Raw genomic sequence first — 18,232 nt, forward strand, 5'->3', positions numbered from 1 at the left:
GACAGTCTTTTTGTTGTGCCTATCTGTGACTCAGCATCTCTGCTATGTGGTGAGTAGTAACTACCCTTTTCATAATATTGTAACATTGACAATAAGTTGTTTAAAATTAATACAGTCATTGATGTGTGCCATGTTAGGTTCCGGACTAGATATTTGTGTAGCAATAAGTATTCAAAGCAGGGTTCAATCATGTGCATGTCTGAATTTATGGAATGCTTTAGTTCATATATTGTTTTATCTTAAGGGAACCCTAAAACTGAGTCTGTTCCTCACTAGGGATCAAAATTTTACCTGTCCTATAATTGGTTATGTTGGTGCTGATTGGGCTAGTGACAGAGTAGATAGAAAGTCCACTTTTCAAATTTTTGGGTTGTAGTGTTTGATGGGCATCTAAGAAACAACAGAATCAGAATTTGTAGCCTTAAGTATGGCAACTAGTGAAGCCTGTTGACTAAGTAATGTGTATTATATAGTTTTTCTGGCAGTCAAAGAGCTTTTGTCCTTTCTGAAGGTAATATGCCAGTAATAAGCCTTTGTAAGAACCCACAGTTCCATCTTACAGATGTCAAAATCGTATTTGTTAGGGAGAAAGTTTTTGCTAAGAATGTTGTCTAAAGCACCCGATTAGCACAAATAAGCAGCAAACTGATTTTCTGATGAAGCAACTAGGTAAAATAAAATTTGAAAAATTTAGAGCCTTGCTGGACGTACTTAAAGCTTGTAATTTACTTTTTGTAACACTGATAATTAATGTTGATGTGTTAATGTTGTCATATGGTGGCAATGCGGTTTTCTCTTGTTTTGTGTAACTTCCATTTTTCAACTCTTCTTTATATATAAATACTCTGTGTACATTATCATCTGTCAATGAGTGTAAGTTAGAACATATTTAAATAAACTCTGCACAAACAGACTTATTATTGAGCTTCATTTCCTGCACCTGATTACATTAACATTGAATGTTGAAAGCTGTTAAACATTGTTTCAGATAAAGATTTTCACCCAGGTACCTGGCACTGTAGTACACCACCAATTAAGTAATCAGATGTTCACTACCCATGAAAGGCAGGGCTTCCTATTTGAATCAGACTGCAACACTATTTTAACTTTGCGTACACGTTCCATTTTCAGATATTTTTCCAAACATTGAATTATAATCTCATTCTTCAGCTTCAGATAGTTGGGGCTACTGTCAGAAAGTGAACCAGTAAATCATAACCACCCACAATACAAAAAGGAATACGGAACATTATATTACAAAGTAATAAATCCATAGATTTGTTGCAGATGATTTGTCTACAGCTCATAAAAACTAAGACGTTTAATTCTTTTCTTTCTGCCAGTGAGTTTTTGAAATTTTATCATCGTAAGTGTATGTGAAAATGTGAATAGAACACTTCTGTCTCAATCATTTAAATAAATGGTGCAATTATTGAAAATAAAATGTCGAACACGTTATTGTCACCTGCAGTTAAGTTGTTTTCTGGAGGTATTTGTCTCATAATTATGTGAAGCTTAAATTAAATAAAACTCTTCTCTGGAGAGTGTTTTGTTATCTAAGTTCCATCAGTTTTTAGGGTGATAAATTATTTCAAAATTTGCTAAATTTTTACTTAATTGAAACATCACTGCCCTTAGATAATTTAGCTTATTTTTTATCTGAATTTTAGTCCAGTGATTTATAATCTTGAATTTTCTACTATCCTGCACAAATTCAATAATTTCTTTGTTCTTCAGAATTTTCATAAATGTGATTTAAATTGCCACATAATAAATGAAAATTGTAATTTAAAGTTACTGATGTATTTCAACTACTGTTTTTTTGAGATTTGTTGTGTGATCCTGTAAAATACGTACTTTATTATTTTTCAGAACTGGATCATAATCATTTTGAGATGCTGCCTGATGGTTGGGTTCAAGTGAATCACAATAGTGGTATGCCTGTTTTCCTGCATAAACAAACCCGTGTATGTACACTTGCCAAACCATACTTCCTTGGACCTGGAAGTGCAAGGGTGGGTTCAAACTACTTTGTCAAATATCCTGTGTCGTGCAGATACTATGCAGATCATGTCACATTACCTACAGTGTAATGGTGTTTTAACACTTGAAGACTCTTTTAAAAAAGATCTCTCTCTCTCTCTCTCTCTCTCTCTCTCTCTCTCTCTCTCTCTCTCTCTCTCTCTCTCTGGGCAACCCAGTCCATCCATCCATCCATCCATACTAAGTTTTCTGTGGTTTGTCTAAATCACAAATGCTGGGATGGTTTCTTTGAAAAGGACGTGGCCTATTTCCTTCCCTACCCTTTGCGAATTCGAGATCGTGTTTCGTCTCTAATGATCTTGTCATTGATGGGATGTTAAATCCAAATTTTTCTTCCCTTCTTCTGGGCCTAAACAGAAAAATACTTTGTGAGCTGACAGTTGAATTCCTGGCACATGTTAACGTGAAAAATTTATAATATTGTTGAAGCAGTCAAGGGTATTGACGATAAACTTCTGCTGGGGAGAATAAATTTTCGTAATATTAATGACATAATCCTTGCTACATAGCGCCTTTCTTAACAGAAAACGATCACTTTGGAAAACTGCACCAGAGGAATAAAACCAAACACAGAATTGAATATGAAATATTCAAGAATTCTCTTCTGTTGTTGTCACACATATATATGACTATCCAAAGATTTTACAATATCGTAACATTTGCCAGCAACACAAGCATTTTAATCAAGAGCCCAAACTGTACAGTACCAACAATCTCATGGAAAATAGTGCATATTAAATTATTTCTTAAGAATAAATGTCCGCCAGTGATGAGGAACAACTGTTTATTAATTCAGTTAACATGGACATAAGTAATAGAGAAGAAAGAGTCACTTCTAAACAAGAAATTAGGTTACCCGTATTCACCAGTAAGAAGGTTTAGTCAGTCTGGTTTTAATTGCTGAAGTAGGATTGTCTCATGGTGTCCCTAACTGCCTAATCCCACAAGGCAGGGGTCCTTGGTGAGTAATGGCAGCACCCAATGATAACTGAGCAGTTAAAGGATGTAAAGTAGGCAGTGTCCAGCGAGTCTGTGGTTACGGTATGAGCGGTGGCTGTGCAGTGACGGAGTAGTGGCTCATGGAGTGTGAGGTAGTGGACTCCCAATGCTGTGGTCTGTGGCAGGCAATGGCAAGGAGACGCGGGAGTGTACTGCTGGCGAAGTCCTCCTGGGCTGTGAGTGGTGGTGCTGCTAATTTGGCTGCTAGGAACTCACAGAACAACTGGTTGGCCGATTAAATAGATGCCCAGTGGAGGCATACATGGACAGTTTCTTGGCAGCACATAACCAACTTAGGAATTAGGTCCTTGAATGTGGCGGTGCCTGGAGTGATGTTGGTGCTGCAGTATTATGCAATGCTTTCCGTAAGTCAGCCAGGAAATATGGTTATGTTTACCGGCCGTGGACATTGAGTATTGCATTTGTTTTGTGGTGAGACAGCTGCCAGAAGGCTGTATGTGGTGCAGTACAGTTGAATTGTGCTGGGACATTGCACTGATATTAAGAGACATTAATGGCCATACACTGAATTTAACAATAAGTTTAAAGTTAGTAGATGCCCAATTGGACAGCAAGTAAACCCTTGCAATACCAATAGAATTGAGTTGGGGTGGGCAGCGGAGGGGGGGGGGGGGTAGTGCTATATGCCCACCTTTTGAAAACATTGGAATCTAGGCAGTTACTTTATATTTTAAAATTTTGAGACACATATTTATTGTTTTAATGAATTCTACGAGATTCCATACAAGTTTTAAATTCTTCACTTAAACTTTACCAAAAATGGAAGTGTCAGTAGTAGGTGTAACTTTCCCCAATGAGTGTCTTATTCAGTATTTCCAGGATCATGGCCTTAATTACACATCAATATCTCCTTGGAAAGTATTTTGACAGTAAAAATCAACAACAATGACTGAAATTTGCATTTTTCAAACTTCTTTTTAATTGTTATAAAGTGGTAGTACACATTATTGAAAGTGCCTTGATATTTCTAAGAGTGTGGTAAAATGTATTTTCAACCTATGGACTCAAATTACACATCCGTACATCTTTGAAAATTATATTGTTAATATAATTCAGTGACAATTGAGAATTTTTTTAGGGTGGGCATGAAGTAGTGCACTTACGGATAATGCCTTGCTATTCCTATGGTTTATATATAGAGTCAACTAACCAACCAATCAAGCATGTTTTAAACATGGCAGTATTTGTCATTGTATTGACATGAAGACAAGTGTGTTAACTTACTTTTACGTGCTTTCCTGCAGTAGGACTGTTAAATTCACTTAAGTATCTATTTAGAAAAAGAGAGCAATCTATAAGAATATATCTTGCAGAGGTCTCCTTGATCATCTTGGCATTCTTTCAGTCACCTCCAAGTAAATTTAGTTCTTAATGGTATATGTTCAAAATAATAAAAATCGGTTGCAAATGATGTGCACTTTTTCAAGTGCAAAAAAAAAAAAGTCCAAAAATACGTTTCATGTATATTTTGCCTCCTTGCCTAGAGCTCAGACTGGGACAATCTACTCAGATATGAGTTCTTTAATGAGATAAAAACAGGAATGACATGAAAATTGGCAACTGCTGTATGCATTTTAGCCAGCTGATAATTTAGTCATAAAAAATGAATACTACTGCAACGTCACCAGTGAGAATGTGTATTCCAAATGGGCCTCTTATTTCTGTATTTGTGTGGCATGTAGATACCCCCCCCCCACCCCCCCTCCCTCCGCCCCAGTGTAGGCAAACAGAATATCCATAATAGTTTAAGGGTTATCAATTGACAGTATAGTGAAAGACGTTATTCCACTCCTTTAATTTATACCTTGATTTGTTCTACATCCCTGAAGATCCTTGTTTGTGATGAAGTCTATTGAACCATTTAAGGGACTGGTTGAAGTCAGCTGCTTTATGAAGAATAAGTCCTTAAGTGGATTACAAGGACTTGATGGATTTAAAACTGTACATTCTGTGAAATCTGTATTTCTGTCTCAGAGATCATATTCGTGCAAAATGTCCTTTTCTCTATAACTTCCTACTGTACATAAAACTCAGCAGATACCTGCAATAAATTTTTTAACCATAACTTGTGTAAGTAGTGAGAATATAATTATAACAACAACAAAAATAGTTTCAGATTGTTAATCTGATAGCTGTCCTGTTTTATTTTTCACACAGAAACATGAGATTCCACTGAGTGCTATACCGTGCCTGCAGTATCGCCGTGCGCTGGAAGCAAAGAATGCAGCTACTGAAAGAAGCTCAGGAAATCAGTCAGAAAAAGCTGATGCGACACAACTAGGTATGTTAACTAAATCTGAAAAGTAAAATAATGGTTCCTGTCCTAGAAATGTTTAGGTCCGTTTTATCCATTCAGATGGTTCAAAAATGGCTCTGAGCACTATGGGACTCAACTGCTGAGGTCATTAGTCCCATAGAACTTAGAACTAGTTAAACCTAACTAACCTAAGGACATCACAAACATCCATGCCCGAGGCAGGATTCGAACCTGCGACCGTAGCGGTCTTGCGGTTCCAGACTGCAGCGCCTTTAACCGCACGGCCACTTCGGCCGGCTCATTCAGATGGAAAATAGTTTTATGAGCTACCACTCAATCTACATAAAAATTCCAGTTTTAGTTACTTTTTAATGCATTTAGTACGTAGAAGATAAGATTCATAACTTTTTATGTGCTTGTCTGTTGCTTCATGCTTCCTATGTACAGTGATTTGTTTTCGTACAATTTATGGAATAATTAAATCAGTTTGGAAATAATTTTTCCATGTGTGATCACCTCGGTTGTTCTGGTTTTGTGGAACCCAAAAGTCATAGGGTGTCTAGAGTTTAGTGACTGCCAACTTTTGATCAAATAGTACTTCATTCACCAGCATCATATTCTGATGAGCCAAAACCACTGCCCACCATGACGTTGGATGCCTCCTGGTTGTGTTGTGGGCACATGACACAGTAAGGAAAAAATGTAAGTGGAAAAGAGACAAATGGGCACTATTATAGCAAAGATACGGGCCGCAAATGTAGAAATCCATTGATATAAGTGGTTTTGACAAAGGACACATTGTTATGGTCCTGCTGCTGGAAATAAGAATCTTTGAAATGGTGAAGCTTGGCACCTGTTGGCGTACCGCTGTCGTGAGCACCTTTGAAAAGTGGTTGAGTGTTTGGAGGATTGTGAAATAATGAATAGGCCATTTGGTATTGGGCGACCATGTCCCATCACAAAATGTAGAGGTGAGAGGGTCCCCTGCTGTGTATTCCAGGATAGACAGCGATCTGTGGCAGATCTGATGATAGAGTACAATAATGGTGCAGGCACAAGTGTTTAGGAGCACACTATTCAAAGGCCAATGTTGAACATGGAGCTCCACATCACATAACCCCTATGTGTTCCTGTGTTGACCCAATGACATCATCATCATCTTTGACAGTTTCCAGCCTCTGGTCGGGTCTGTCTGGAACGTAGGTCTCTCCATTGCCTTCTGTCTTGCCACTGTCTTCGACTTGGTCTAGTCTTCTCCTTTCTTCTGGATGCATTCCTCTACTCCTTTTAGCCATCTGTCTCTGTCTTCCTCGTGGTCTCTTTCCTTCCAGTTTCATTTCATGTATCCTCCTGGGTATCCTCTTCTCCTCCATTCTCTTAACGTGTCCATACCATCTCAGCCTTGATTTCTCTATCTCCTCCTGTAATGGTTCCACGCTTATTAACTCTCTGATCCTGTCTTTTGTTAACCTGTCTATCTTTGTCACTCCAATACTGTTTCTCAAGAATTTCATCTTACTAGCTTGTACTTTGCTTTTCTCTCTTCCTTTCATAACCCAGGTTTCTGATGTATGTGTCAGAATCGGGACATAGTATGACCGGTACATAACCTTTTTACTGATTTGGTGTACATCCTTGCTCCATATCAGGCTTCTGACATTCTTCCAAAATCCTTCTGCTTTTCTCCCCCTCTCGTTTATTTCTCTTTAATTTTTTTCTTCTTCCTGTATCAGGCTTCCTAGGTACTTGAAACTCTCCAGTCTCCTCAATCGCTCCCCACCAATTGTTACTCCAGTTGTTCCTATATCCTTCTTTCTTGTTGTGATAATCATCTCACTGAAACTTCCTGGGAGATTAAAACTGTGTGCCGGACCGAGACTCAAACTCGGGACCTTTGCCTTTCGCGGGCAAGTGCTCTACCATCTGAGCTACCCAAGCACGACTCACGCCCCGTCCTCACAGTTTTACTTCCACCAGTACCTCATCTCCTACTTTCCAAACTTCACAGAAGCTCTCCTGCGAACCTTGCAGAACTAGCACTCCTGGAAGAAAGGATACTGTGGAGACATGGCTTAGCCACAGCCTGGGGTTTGTTTCCTGAATGAGATTTTCACTAATCTCTGTGAAGTTTGGAAAGAGGAGACGAGGTACTGGCGGAAGTAAAGCTGTGAGGACGGGGCGTGAGTCGTGCTTGGGTAGCTCAGATGGTAGAGCTCTTGCCCGCAAAAGGCGAAGGTCCCGAGTTCGAGTCTTGGTCCAGCACACAGTTTTAATATGCGTTTCATATTAGCGCACACTGCACTGGAGAGTGAAAATCTTCACTAGATGTAACTCCGACTAACTTCCTCTTGTTCCCTGACTAGAAACTTTGCTTGGTGGGAAGACATTTTCCTCAAGTGAGAGAGTGATAGTTCAGTCAACATATATTTTGCAGAGTTTGACAGAACCTAGTTTTCTGGTGGGATGAAAAAGCTGGAGAATCACTGGATCAAGTGTATATCTCTTAAAGAAGACTATGTTGAGAATAAACAAGAGTTGTTTATGGAACAAACCTTTTTTCTCACTTTTTTACCAGACTTATCAGACCACCCTCATACATCAAACATGGCAAAATGGCTCTACCCAAAACTAGCACCGAGGCAACGCTGGTGACCATAGGCCACAGATAACAGGGGTGAACAACAGATGTGTACATGCAAATAAATCTGCAACTATTGAGCAACTGCCCACCCAGATGAAGCAAGGGGCTAACAACAGTGTCTCCTTAATGACAGTTATGTGAACGTTGCTGGTTCCTGGTTCATGCACGTATGTTGGCTGCTTTTCGTTGGTTACAAAGGCTGGAATTTGGACAGAATTGTGTCAGATGGCCTTTTCAGTTGAATCATGTTTTATGCTCCATCAGTGTGAAACGTTTGAAAGAAAACACACAGCAACAATCATTGGAATGGTCCAGGCCGGAGGAGGGAGCATTGTTGCTGGGAATGCTTTTGTGGCATTCCCTGGGTGATCTCATCTTTTTGGAAGGCATCAACATAAGTATACTTCTACCCTAGGGGACTCTGTCCACCTTTACATGCAGTTTGTTTCTCTTTGGCACAATGGCATTTATCAGCAGGACAGTGCACTGTGTCAGAGCTTGCAGTGGACATGCATGGTTTGAAGAGCACCAGGGTGAGTTTACCATATTCCTCTGGCCACCAAAATTCCAGTATTTAAGCCCAATCAAGAATTTGTGGGACCACCTTGATGGTGCTGTTCACACCATGGATCCTCAGCTGAGAAACATAGTGCAATTGGTCACGACACTAGAGTGGACATGGCTCCACATCCCTGTCGGTATCTTCTAGAACTTCATTACCTTTCTTTCTGCACATCTCACAATGGTCCATGCAGCAAAATATGATTATTCAGGCTTTGACAGGCGCTCACATCAATGTTGCAGGCGGTGTATAAAAGAAATGAAACAGACCACATTAAACATATATCAGTTTAGACAGTGTACTGTCTGATTTCCATGAACAAACGTATCATGGATTAGTGCTCCCACTTAGTGAGGCAGCCTGGCATCACAACTAAAAATTTTAGAATTAGGCTCACAGTCATTTTATGTATATAAAATAAACAAAAAAAGTACTATGTAGTAGCATAACAATGGAACTACTTTAACATATGATAAACTACTGGCCATTAAAATTGCAAGAAATACAGGTGATTAACGGTTATTCATTGGACAAATATATTATACTAGAATTGACATTTGATTATATTTTCATGCAATTTGGGTGCATAGATCTTGAGAAATCAGTACCCAGAACCACCACCTCTGGCCATAATAACGGCCTTGAAACGCCTGGGCATTGAGTCAAACAGAGCTTGGATGGCGTGTACAGGTACAGCTGCCCATGCAGCTTCAACACGATACCACAGTTCATCAAAAGTAGTGACTGGCGTATTGTGACGAGCCAGTTGCTCGGCCACCATTGACCAGACATTTTCAATTGGTGAGAGATCTGGAGAATGTGCTGGCCAAGGTAGCAGTCAAACATTTTCTCTATCCAGAAAAGCCCGTACAGGACCTGCAACATGCGGTCGTGCATTATCCTACTGAAATGTAGGGTTCCACAGGGATCGAATGAAGGGTAGAGCCACGGGTCGTAACACATCTGAAATGTAACGTCCACTGTTCAAAGTGCCGTCAGTGAAAACGAGAGGTGACCGAGACGTGTAACCAATGGCCCCCCCATACCATCACGCCTGGTGATATGCCAGTATGGCGATGATGAATACATGCTTCCAATGTGCGTTCACCGCGATGTCGCCAAACACGGATGCGATCATCATGATGCTGTAAACAGAACCTGGATTCATCTGGAAAAATGACCTTTTGCCATTCGTGCACCCAGGTTCGTTGTTGAGTACACCTTCACAGGCACTCCTGTCTGTGAGAAGCGTCAAGGGTAACTGCAGCCATGGTCTCTGAGCTGATAGTCCATGCTGCTGCAAACATCGTTAAACTATTCATGCAGATTGTCTTGCAAATGTCCCCATCTGTTGACTCAGGGATCAAGACATGGCTGCACGATCCGTTACAGCCATGCGGATAAGATGCCTGTCATCTCGACTGCTAGTGATACAAGGCAGTTGGGATCCAGCATGGCATTCCGTGTTACCCTCCTGAACCCACTGATTCCATATTCTGCTAACAGTCGTTGGATCTCAACCAACACGAGCAGCAATGTCACGATATGATAAACCACAATCGCGATAGGCTACAATCTGACCTTTATCAAAGTCAGAAATGTGATGGTACGCATTTCTCCTCCTTACATGAGGCCTCACAACAACGTTTCATCAGGCAACGCCTGTCAACTGCTGTTTGTGTATGAGAAGTCGGTTGGAAACTTTCCTCATGTCAGCACGTTGTAGGTGTTGCCACCAGCTCCAACCTTGTGTGAATGCTCTGAAAAGCTATTCATTTGCATATCACAGCATCTTCTTCCTGTCTGTTAAATTTTGTGTCAGTAGCACGTCATCTTCGTGGTGTAGCAATTTTAATGGCCAGTAGTGTATATTATCATATAAGAGATACCTTAACATTATTTTTTCTTCCAGTGTACAAACATCTAATAGTTACATTGTGAAATTTACTATATAAATATTATATAAATATTATATTATATAAATAGGAATTTTAAAACATGATGATGACTATATGAGGACTGCATGCAGCATAGGCGTTAAAATATTGCTGTGAACAAACATTCCAGTTTTCTTCCAGTATATTTAGAAGATAGTTATTTGGCGCCTTATGTAAAATCTTTAATTTTTCTGTCTGGCATATTTTGTGTTAATGGACATTCATATGGTTACCGAGTGCAGTTTCTATTCATACATGTGTTCTGTAAAACACGACACTAAAAAATTTTATGTTACCAGTTGTGACTGATATCAGTGACACTTTTGATTCTATGGTTGCCATCCTTCTTTGGTTGTCTTATGAAGTTAAAATGTTCAGAGGTGCTGTACAATCACCTGAGATGCTATTGCTGTGGGAGACAAGTATCTTTAAGATGCTCAAGATAGCAAAGGACAAAGGCCATCTTGAAAGGCTGCCTGCAGGAATCTGTTTGTGGTCCAGGGGGTTGGGATGTAGCATTGGAGCCTATGCTACAGAAGTTGCATGGCAGTGGTAACATAAGTGGACTGGTAGCATTTGCAGATTATGTGCTGTTCTTTGTAAGAGATGAGTTGAAAGAATTATAGAAGACAGGTGTAATGAAGCTCTCCGTAAACTTGAGGGATGATGTTGTTGAAATGCTAAATTGTCACCATCACCTCACAAAACTACATACTTCCTGTTGAAAGGTACCCTATTAAGAAATTCTAAAATATAATTAAATGATTTAATGATTAGTGTATGTGTAGTAATGATGTATCTATGGGTACACACAGATGAATGTTCTAATTTCACACATCATATAGAGGAGACAAGCTGGAAAGATAAAACAGCAATGCTAAAATTGTAAGAATCGCAAATAGACAATTTCAACTTCCTTGAAAACAATGAGAGCATACCACCAGTATATATTAGTGCCAGTTGTATGATACAGTGTGAGCATATGAGCCGACAGGTTACAGCTTGTGAAGCTAGTTTCAATACTGAGAAGGATGGAACAAGGTTTCTGCTAAGATGAAGGCACCTACTGTATGACCCTGAAGGGTGGGTTGTTGGTAATTTGAACAATACGCCCACTGGACTTGGAAAACAATAAAAGAGGAAACTTGTATTGGTTAATGAAAAGTGATCAGTTGGAAGTAGGAAATATTCTTGAAACTGAAACCAGCAGGAAAAACTCGCATTTTACAACTGTGGCAGAATGAGTGGCACACTTCAGACACAGGCAGGAGTATGTTTGAATTTCTCCCCAACATCAGGAAGAGAATATGAATGACATTTCTTCACCAATCGGGTGCACTGCAATGTTACCTGACTAGTCATGGGTTGTGTGTTACATATAGGCGTAAAATCAAAAGACAGGTGAGTGATAGTTGTGCCAGTAGCAACGTGGGCACTCTGGAGAATATGTTGTGAGGGCCATGCGCTCTGCAAAGATGCAGCAGATAGTCAGGCATTAAGGATGCTGGATCACAAAGTAGCAGTGAGGAACCAGCTGATGTGGCACATCTTTGATGATGCGCTGCAACCCCAGTATCCAGGAAAGTCAAGTGGATCTCATGAAGCTTTCAACACCATATGAGCATGCTGTCAGCCCTGTACTTCAACATTACATTTCGTATAGTTGGAGAGAAGGCTACAGAGGTCAGTAACCACTGAAGAAAACAATCTTCATGAGTAACTGCCATGTTAGTGCAAGTGACTACAGAAATGTAAGTTATTAAAAGTTAGAGTGAACCATGGAATTAGTTGCCAATGTGGACATGCTGCTGATGTGATGCCCTATGCCCAATGATTCCAACGGACAATGGTTGCCAACTGGGATGGTTTGAAGGTGGGTGCTGTAGTGGAAACAACCTTCAGTAATTTAGATGTACACTATGTGATCAAAAGTATCAGGACACCTGGCTGAAAATGACTTAGAAGTTCATGGTGCCCTCCATTGGTAATGCTGGAATTCAGTATGGTGTTGACCTACCCTTAGCCTTGATGACAGCTTCCACTCTCGCAGGCATACATTCAGCCAGGTGCTGGAAGGTTTCTTGGGAAATGGCAGCCCATTCTTCATGGAGTGCTGCACTGAGGAGAGGTATTGATGTCAATTGGCGAGGCCTGGTGCAAAGTCAGCGTTCCAAAACATCCCAAAGGTGTTCTATAGGATTCAGGTCAGGACTCTGTGAGGCCAGTCCATTACAGGGATGTTACTGTCATGTAACCACATCAGTGTAGGCCTGTGCTGTGATAGTGCCATGCAAAAAACGATGAAGGGTTCAAACCCCCTCCATGAAAAACATGACCACACCATAACACCACCACCTTGAAATTTTACTGTTGGCAGTACACCTGCTGGCAGATGACATTCACTGGGCATTTGCCATACCCTCACCCTGCCATCGGATCGCCACATTGTGTACCGTGATTTGTCACTCCACGCAACATTTTTCCACTGTTCAGTCGCACTTCTTACACCAAGCGAGGTGTCGTTTGGCATTTACCGACATGATGTGTGGCTTATGAGCAGCCGCTCGACCATGAAATCCAAGTTTTCTCACCTCCTCCCTAACTACTATGGTACTTGCAGTGGATCCTGATGCAGTTTGAAATTCGTATGTGATGGTCTGGATAGATGTCTGCCTATTATACATTATGACCCTCTTCAACTGTCAGTGGCCTCTGTCAGTCAAGAGACGAGATAAGTCTGTACAGTTTGGTGCTGTATGTGTCCCTTCACATTTCCACTTGACTATCACATCAGGAACAAGTGGACCTAGGGATGTTTAGAAGTGTGGAAATCTTGCGTACAGACCTACGACACAAGTGACACCAAATCACCTGACCACATTCAAAGTCCATGAGTTCCGCAGAGCACCCCATTCTGCCCTCTCATGATGTCTAATGACTACTGAGGTCGCTGATATAGAGTAGGTGGCAGCACAATGTACCTAATGTGAAAAACATGTGTTTTTGGGGGTGTCCGGAAACTTTTGATCACATAGTGTATCAGCTCCGCAAGGAAATGACCCTAATGAGCGTAAAAAATGAGAACTGTACCAGTTTTAATCATGGAAGTAGCAGTACCAGCAGTACTACTAGAAAATAAGCAACTGTATATGGCAGATGGCTCCAACTTGAGTGCCTGCCCACAGGCATTCAAACATCTGATGACAGCGGTGGGTAGGGATGTTAAAACAACTGAGACACGGGCAGCCAGGCAGCAGTGCTATAGACTACACAAGAATACTGTCCTGTCCCCTTGGAGATGAGTAGACATGGCCAAGTGGTTAAATAATGTGCAGAAAGTGTGTAATTGGGCTACCTGGTGGGTAGCCTGTAATAGGTGCATGTGTCCACGAGTGAGCTGATAGGCACCCACCAACACCAATACCCCATGGAGCAGCACTGGAACAGTCTAGGTTAAGGGATGAACAGTTGTCATCTAGTGGTAGAAAGCAGCATTTTCCCCCTCTAACATTTTGTGTTTCTTTTATATACTAAGAGTTTTTTTATTTTTGTTGCAAGAAAGTTCTTACAGAATGTAAATATTATAGGATTATAGGAGATGACTCACTGAAAAGCAGAAGCATTGAGTCGTTGATAGGCACATGCAAAAGATTGAAAATTTGCTGGTTCTTGGAGTTATCTTTTGACGAATTAGAGAAACACACACACACACACACACACACACACACACACACACACACACACACACACACCTATCAAAATTTATGTTTAAGATTTCATGTTTGAGAAACAGGCAGAAACTTCAATATCTGGGTTTAGAGAGCATGTATATGAACATGCCAAAAATGCCATTTTTGATCATCTGAACAAAAGGCTGTCCATATATGGAAAAAGTTTAAAATTTTTGCTTCAGGAACTAAAATACCACTCTTCAAATTCTCTAGAAGAAATGGAAATCATTGTTCATGACAAGATAGAGCAGCATTCCCGATTAAACTGGTACTTTGTCAACTTTCTAAAAATATTGCTTGAGCCATAGGGCAGGTACAGTGGACCATGTTGGAAGATGCTTACCTGTCCTCCAGTGTGTTGTGTACGTTGGCCCCAAACTGTGGTGTACACATACATACCTCCAGTGTTACACATTAAGAAAATATGACAGCAATTCCATTGTCCAGCATCCATGTCAGTTTTAATATTGTAACACTGTTGATATATATTGTTGCAATTAAGTCATCATTATGATCAATAATTCATATTTTACAAAATAAATAATTGTAAATAAAAGATACAAAAAATAATCTGGCAAAATAAGTAAACCAGAAAAAAATTAGTCATCCCCAGGATGCATTACTTTAATAATATATAACACTGCCTCTAGCCTCTGTTTAGCAAGGAAGAAGAATTCACAAGTTATGTCATATATGCCACTGACAGCTGATGTAACTCATTGATGATCAGATCCTGTAGAGGTATAAAATTGTGGCATTATTGGTTGCTACGTTTCACACACTGTTAAAATCAGGTAATTTAGCAGACTAGTTGACATTTAATATGGTGTTTGACTGTTAATGAAACCAGGAACCTGTGTGTGCAACCATGTGAACACAGTTCTTGTCCTCTTGAGAGCGTCTACAGAATACTAATGAGGTAAAATCTTGACTTGGTGGTCCACAATCCAGCTGTTAGCTACCCTTTAGTTTCTGTGCTGTTTCACCCACTGAAGATATGCCACTGTTATCAGGGGCCTTTTGTGAGGTGCATCACTCCAAATGTCCATTGGATGCAGTTCTCTTCACCATGTTAGCGGTGCTGATAAACCTCAGCATTGAGTGCCCATAAGCTCCAAAAACACACACACACACACACACACACACTATTCAGCATCTATTTGTGGTTGATCTGCGCTCACTGAGAGTGGAAATTCCTTTTGGATTTGAAACTGATTACCATTGTCAAGGAATCTTTGATCCCTGCTGGCTACATGGCTACCCTATTATGTGGCTGCATGTGCTACACCATTTCTTAAAGTCACAAGGGACAGTCTACACTGATACTCCAAAAAATAGTGCAACTTCATTTATGGGTTATTCATGGCACTTCCAAACACAGTAGTTTCTTTCTGTAACAGCCTTCCTTGCCCACTCATTTCCACTTTACAGTTAGCCAGGAAAGTAGATTGTTTGGAACATCTGCCAGAAACCTGCATCGGCAGTCAGGACTCGGCACAGTGTTGTCATTCACTGCCTCGTGGCCGATCCTGTCATCTGTCAATATGGTAAGTGCTGATGCCACGGGCTAGGTTTTTCAGAGAGTATGCTGAATATTGAGGACTGGGCCCTCTCACAGCACTTAAATATAGCCATTAAAATGCTCAAAAGATAATGATGTTGGTCTCTCTCTGATAAGGTAGTGTTGATTCAAAGTGCTGAACCCTTTGGACATCTTGATGTCTAGGGTACGACCACTGTTGGACTTACAATACACATGACCACTGTTGGAAAGACTGACATAAATGTAATGAAATTATCATAGTCTGTTGTGATTTACTGGTGCAAGACCTGGAAACATGAGACCTAAGTCAGCTGAGCCACAGCTATGGATGACATACTTTGCTGCACCCACTCGTGGACTTGGAGTGTCCACTTATGCCTAGGAACCTGCAGCATGCTGACCTGGTATCATTCACCTGATATGTTGTTAGGTGGGCCATTCTGATGACCTTCTGCTGTTTTACTTTATCTCCATTACATTTCTGCTATTCTGAAACACTTCCACATCAACTTATCTTATTGTGCTGATTGCGTAGAACTCTTCACTGCCATGACTTTTGTCTGCAGTGGAGCATCACATCATTGCATGGTACCAGTTCTACACCATCCAGAGCACTCCAAAGTGATCTGTGTAGTCTTTTAAAAGTATGACTAGCATTTCATCTGCTGAACTTCACTTGTACAATGGAAGGAGAAAAAAAAATGTTACGTTATGTCTTATCTAATGTCATGTCATTCCAGTGTCACGCGAGTGCATAGTACATTCTCTTAGTTTTATAGATTTTTATTTATATGGAATGACTATAAGCCTAATACTAATATTTTCTTAGATGTTATATTTGAACTTTAACATGAAAGGTTCAACACACTAATGCCACGTAATGGAAACCTCAGATTTTTGGATCCTTAGTATGAAGCTCAGCCACTGAGCCACCAATTTTATAAAATAAAAAGTGTGATCAAAACAGAAAATGATATTAATTAGTTCTCCAAGAATGTTTTATTTTGTAATTTCATTTAAGCATCAGTTGGATATGACATTGATGAATATTTATTTGTAGTCTGTGTAATAAAGAGAATCTTATGGTTTACAGAAAACAATTCTGGATTTCCAAATGCCTCCATTGAAACCCTTCAAGAGAACAAGGAGAAACAGTCACTAAGCCCTATACAAGTCAGAGAATATTGTGAGAAGCTTTTCCAGTTTAAAGTTGTTAAAGTTCTCAGATTTAAGTAAGTACTTGATTGAATATTATGTTAATTCTCTCTCTCTCTCTCTCTCTCTCTCTCTCTCTCTCTCTCTCTCTCTCTTTGAGATGTAAAGATTTAATTTTTGATTATGTTATTCTCACATTTTTCAGTACTTAAAAATTTTTTTGGTCTTTACTATTAAGTTTCATCTTTATCCATGTTTTTTTAATTATTTTTGTTTGTCATTTTTCTTTTCTCTTCTTCTTCTTCTTCTTCTTCTTCCTGCTCTTCAGCTGGTTTTAAACCTGTTTAAGATCTATTTTTGTCCTTGTAGTATACCTGCAATTTTCTTCTGTTGAGTGTTATCATTTTACTTCCTCAAATTTCCTTGTAGAGCCTTCTATGAGATCGTGTCCCATTCACCTTTCTCTCTTGATACTCCATGAAGCCCTCTTCTTTCATCATACTGAACATCACTAGTAACGAGAAAGTTCCTAATGACCTTTAGCTGTAGCTAAAAGAAGGTCTTGTTCATTTTGTGCACATGTTCGTCTCTCAGAACCTCTTCTTCATTGTGAATGATGACCAGATGTTGAGCCAACAGCAAATTTCCCTTCCAGAACTTACCACTGTCATTGTATAATTCAGAGTATTTGTTATTAATAAGGCATAATAATAATGTATAATTGGAACTTCTTTTTAATTATTTCATTTATTGTATTATTATTTTATGTATGTTTTGCGGTTTTCTGCTTGTAGTCTGTGATCAGATATTTATTTAGATTTTTTTCCTTTCTTCAAGAAAGGAGTAGGATATGGCTGCATGTGTAAATTTAATCATTTTTATAGATATTCTTAATGACCTGACTTGTGTCTGAGTAGCTGTTAATAGGAGGGGGCTTCAAAAAGTAGGTTGCACATTATTATGGTAGACCAAGTAATGTTAATTTTGCACTGCACAAAAATTCTCCAAACTCGTCACTAGAGATCATAGAGCAGAATCAATGCGAACAATAGCTACAGTAAGCCATGCTGGGCCCACTACTTTTGAAATGTTTATCATTGCAAAGTCCACTTGACGACCATGAAAAACAACAGGCCCATGCAGAGCGTTAACAACTTTTGCCGTATCCACATTTGTATTGCAATTAGTCTCCACATCAAGAACAGTTTTGTATATAGTAGGATGCCAGCGATATACATGATGCACATGATGGTGAGGTGTGTTGCCGACTGATTGCCATCTTTCCAGATTCACAACTTTACAGCAATGTGTAAAGGTGATTACATCAGCAATTGATATCAGCA

The 18,232-nt window shown here is 39.7% G+C and overlaps 1 protein-coding gene across 2 annotated transcripts in view; it reads left to right on the forward strand.

Moving 5' to 3' along the window:
• The window catches only part of LOC126203570 (microprocessor complex subunit DGCR8), a 237,318-nt gene that overhangs the window by 112,858 nt on the left and 106,228 nt on the right, over nt 1-18,232 (forward strand). For both annotated transcript variants that reach the window (XM_049937896.1, XM_049937895.1), the window contains 3 exons: nt 1,873-2,015; nt 5,221-5,344; nt 16,828-16,966. In XM_049937896.1, coding sequence (XP_049793853.1) covers nt 1,873-2,015; nt 5,221-5,344; nt 16,828-16,966 — 406 coding nt within the window. The remainder of the gene's footprint in view (nt 1-1,872; nt 2,016-5,220; nt 5,345-16,827; nt 16,967-18,232) is intronic.

This window comes from Schistocerca nitens, chromosome 9, assembly GCF_023898315.1.
Source record: "Schistocerca nitens isolate TAMUIC-IGC-003100 chromosome 9, iqSchNite1.1, whole genome shotgun sequence".
In the NCBI taxonomy this organism is placed as follows: Eukaryota; Metazoa; Arthropoda; class Insecta; order Orthoptera; family Acrididae; genus Schistocerca; species Schistocerca nitens.